General features: G+C 41.5%; 1 protein-coding gene across 1 annotated transcript; it reads left to right on the top strand.

Annotated features, from left to right (window-relative positions):
• The first annotated feature begins 1591 nt into the window (after positions 1–1591).
• On the top strand, positions 1592–2576 carry LOC107707152 (uncharacterized). Its single transcript, XM_016511070.1, has 2 exons — positions 1592–1746; positions 1820–2576. The coding sequence occupies exons 1-2, from the start codon at positions 1605–1607 to the stop codon at positions 2563–2565; spliced, it is 888 nt and encodes a 295-aa protein (XP_016366556.1). The 5' UTR covers positions 1592–1604; the 3' UTR covers positions 2566–2576.
• Positions 2577–3172: the final 596 nt, after the last annotated feature.

A 3172-nucleotide genomic window follows, 5' to 3' on the forward strand; every position in this document is an offset into this window, starting at 1 on the left:
AATTATATTTTAAAGTATATTAATTATGTATTATATATGTATAAATAACCTCTGACACGGAGAAGAGTGAAAACTTCTCACATGACTGCTAAGTTACCGAACATCTGAACATAATGAACCAAATGCACATTGACGGATCTTCTTCCGTCTGTTCTGCAAAATGTAAACAAATGTATATTTCTGCAAGCGTAAATATTGTGGAAATATTATGGTGGGTCTGGGGTCTGTGTTATACCCCAAGCATAACATAAGGGTTAGTGTAAATGAGACAGGGAGTGCACTGGCATTGCATATAACCAGCAGGATACTGAGACGACTGATGATGATGATTGTGTTGAGAAGTAGACCCTTACACATGGACAGAAATTGGTAGAAATCTACCAGCATTAAGAAATAGAATAGCAGATGTTGAGATCATTGCTTAATTGATTTAAATAGAAAAAAAAGGAAAAAATGGGTGATGAAATTGTTGTAAATAAGAAAAAGAAAAGAAGGGGAAGAAGGGGCAGACAAATTATATCAATACAAGAAAAAATATTATTAATTGACTTTATGGAACCATTAAAATTAAAATATTGTATGAAAGATGAACTGAACATTGGAATATTCAGGATAGGAGGGTTTTGCATAGAGTTAACCCCATCTTTCACTTACTCAATTTGGGCAGGAGGAGTGACGGCTACAGGTCGCAAATTTAATTTGAGGAGGCTGTGGAGTTTTGAGGCATTTAGCTTGGGAGAAAACATAATTTGGACAAAAGGCAATTTGCGATGGAAAGAGCCAAAAGGCCTTGTGTTACCCTTCAAATTGTTAACTAGAAAACACATTGTGATTATTTTAAAATATTTGAAACAATCTAATCAACTCCTATAAAAAGGTGATGAGTCCTCCGCCCAGCTAAAGTCCAGTTGGAAATCAGGGGTCGGATACTTTTAGTGATCCTCGTCTGATGAGCTTGGTGAAGATTAGCTATTAATTAAAATGCTGTGATTAGAGAGGTAAATCACTGAGGAAAAAAACTAATAAAAAAAAAATAATAATAATTAATTGTGTTGAACAAATTGATAACTCAAATTTCAAAGATGTCAACTCCAGTAGAATTAATGGCTTCTAAAAATCCAGCCTGTAAAGAAACAATAATGGAACTCTCAAAAAAGTGGGCAGAGAGAACAAAGAAATTGGCTATTGAATGGCCAGCAGGGGGAACATTTGATGTGGCAATGTGTAAAGAAATGGAGGTCCTGTTAAAAAATTACAAGACCAATGACAAATCCAAAAAGAGAAATGAAAAAAGAGAACAAGAATTAGGGGTACTGACCCTGTTCAAACAACATGGAATTAAATTATTAAAATTGGAGAAACAAGAAAGAGAGAATAAAAATAATGAAATAAAAGAAGAAAGGCCGCCTCCATATGCTCCTTCCTGAAATCGAGCGTTAATCAAGTGCCTTTAATACAGGGAACAATAGATTTAAAGGGGCCAATAGAATTTGAGGGATATGTACAAGATGCAAGTACAGATGTTGAAATAAATGAGCAGAGCTGCAGAAGTGAACTGAGGAGAATGGCAGACAACAGGGGGTTAGAGAAACAGACACACAACCATGAGAGAGGGGCTAGAGCTACATGAGGAGGGGCTGAGAACATCCACACCACTGCTAAGAGAGAGAGAAAGAACAGCCCACGAGGTGGAGCCAAGGAACAAAAGAGGAGGGGCCAAGGACTACAGAGAGGAGGAAAAAGCAGGTGAGCCACCCACATATATGTCTTTCAGAAATGCTCAAAGAAATGGAAGACCACCACAAACATCAGACATCAGTTTGTGGAGATGTGAGGAACTATCAAACAGAAGAGCCAGAAGATGCACCTGAAGGAACAGTGACACCTGCTGACTCCGTCCAGGAAGCACTGGATGAGATGGAGGAAAGGTGCAACAGAACAAGAGAGAATCTCAAACAAGCTGATCACATGACAAGGGAAGATTTCAAACAGGCTGTGGACTCATTGCAACAGGAGCTGGATGAACTAATGGGCAAACGTGAACCAATGCAACCACACCCAAGCCCACATGATTATGTCCAGCGGAAGCAGTACAAGCAAGTAGCTGGGACACTGGTCATGCAAGATATAAAATATCCAGATGACCGATTTCAAGTTCTCCAAACACAAAGACGAAAAGGAGAAGATGAGCACAGATTAACAAGGACATCAAGAAGGGCTGAAGCCCCAAGATTTGAGTGCCCAATCCTCATCAAGCAAGGTCACGCCCAATACATACCCTGGGCAAGTGAAGACTTGGACACTTTGGTTTCCCGTCTTCCAGACATTCATGAAGGTGCTGGAAAATGGATCAGAACATTTAAAGAAGAAACAATTGGAAAACTTCTGGCCTTGGGTGACATCAAAGCCCTGCTTGCTAAGTACCTGGGAGCATCCAAGATGAATGACATCCTCAAGCAGCCTGGCCCCCTTCAAGCAGTGGACAGGCCTCAAGCAGATGGAGTCTCCTTTGACAAACATCAACGTGACATCTGGACGATCTGCAAACTGATCCAGGGTTCCTAAAAGGGGAGTCAATGGGGGAAACTTAGAACCCCACCGCCTACATCCAGAGACAACTAAAACGCTGGAACGAAGAACTGGAAAGAGATCCAGAGCAAGACAAAGTACTGACAGCACTCTTCAGGACCGCCATTGTGGAAGCCATGCCTACAACAGTGAAAGTGAAGCTGGAGGATGTCGTAGGTCTGAACTCAAAGACACACAAAGAGTTCAGAGACCATGTGGTCCATGCTGTGGAGCAGTACAGAAGACAAGAGCTAAAGATGAAGAACCAAGAAAAAGAGCTGCAAAGAAAACTAACTCAGCTGCAGCTTGAGGAGCTGCTCAACAAGAAGAAAAAGGTCCAAGCAGTGCAGAAGGAAGACCACTCAGCAGTGATTGCACCTGTCAATACTTCGGTGCCTGTCAATCCACCTGCAACAATGAATGTGCCTGCACCAGCAAATCAGACTGCAACAGCACAGGCAGCACCTGCTGGAGCAGTCAATGCACCGCAAGGACCTGCACCAGTCATCATCTATCTCAAGCCAGAGCAGCCAAACAACAGAGGCTGGAACAGACAACAACAAGGGCGTGGCAGAGGAAGATTGAATAATAATCAGCAACAAGT

The sequence above is a fragment of the Sinocyclocheilus rhinocerous genome, unplaced genomic scaffold (genome assembly GCF_001515625.1).
Source record: "Sinocyclocheilus rhinocerous isolate Xijiao unplaced genomic scaffold, SAMN03320098_v1.1 scaffold715, whole genome shotgun sequence".
Taxonomy (NCBI): domain Eukaryota; kingdom Metazoa; phylum Chordata; class Actinopteri; order Cypriniformes; family Cyprinidae; genus Sinocyclocheilus; species Sinocyclocheilus rhinocerous.

Bases quoted from the DNA above. Each gene is read 5' to 3' on its own strand.
- LOC107707152 (XM_016511070.1), top strand. From the start codon at position 1,605: ATGAGAGAGGGGCTAGAGCTACATGAGGAGGGGCTGAGAACATCCACA. The intron at 1,747-1,819 runs GTGAGCCACCCA...ATCAGACATCAG, and splicing joins CAGAGAGGAGGAAAAAGCAG to TTTGTGGAGATGTGAGGAAC.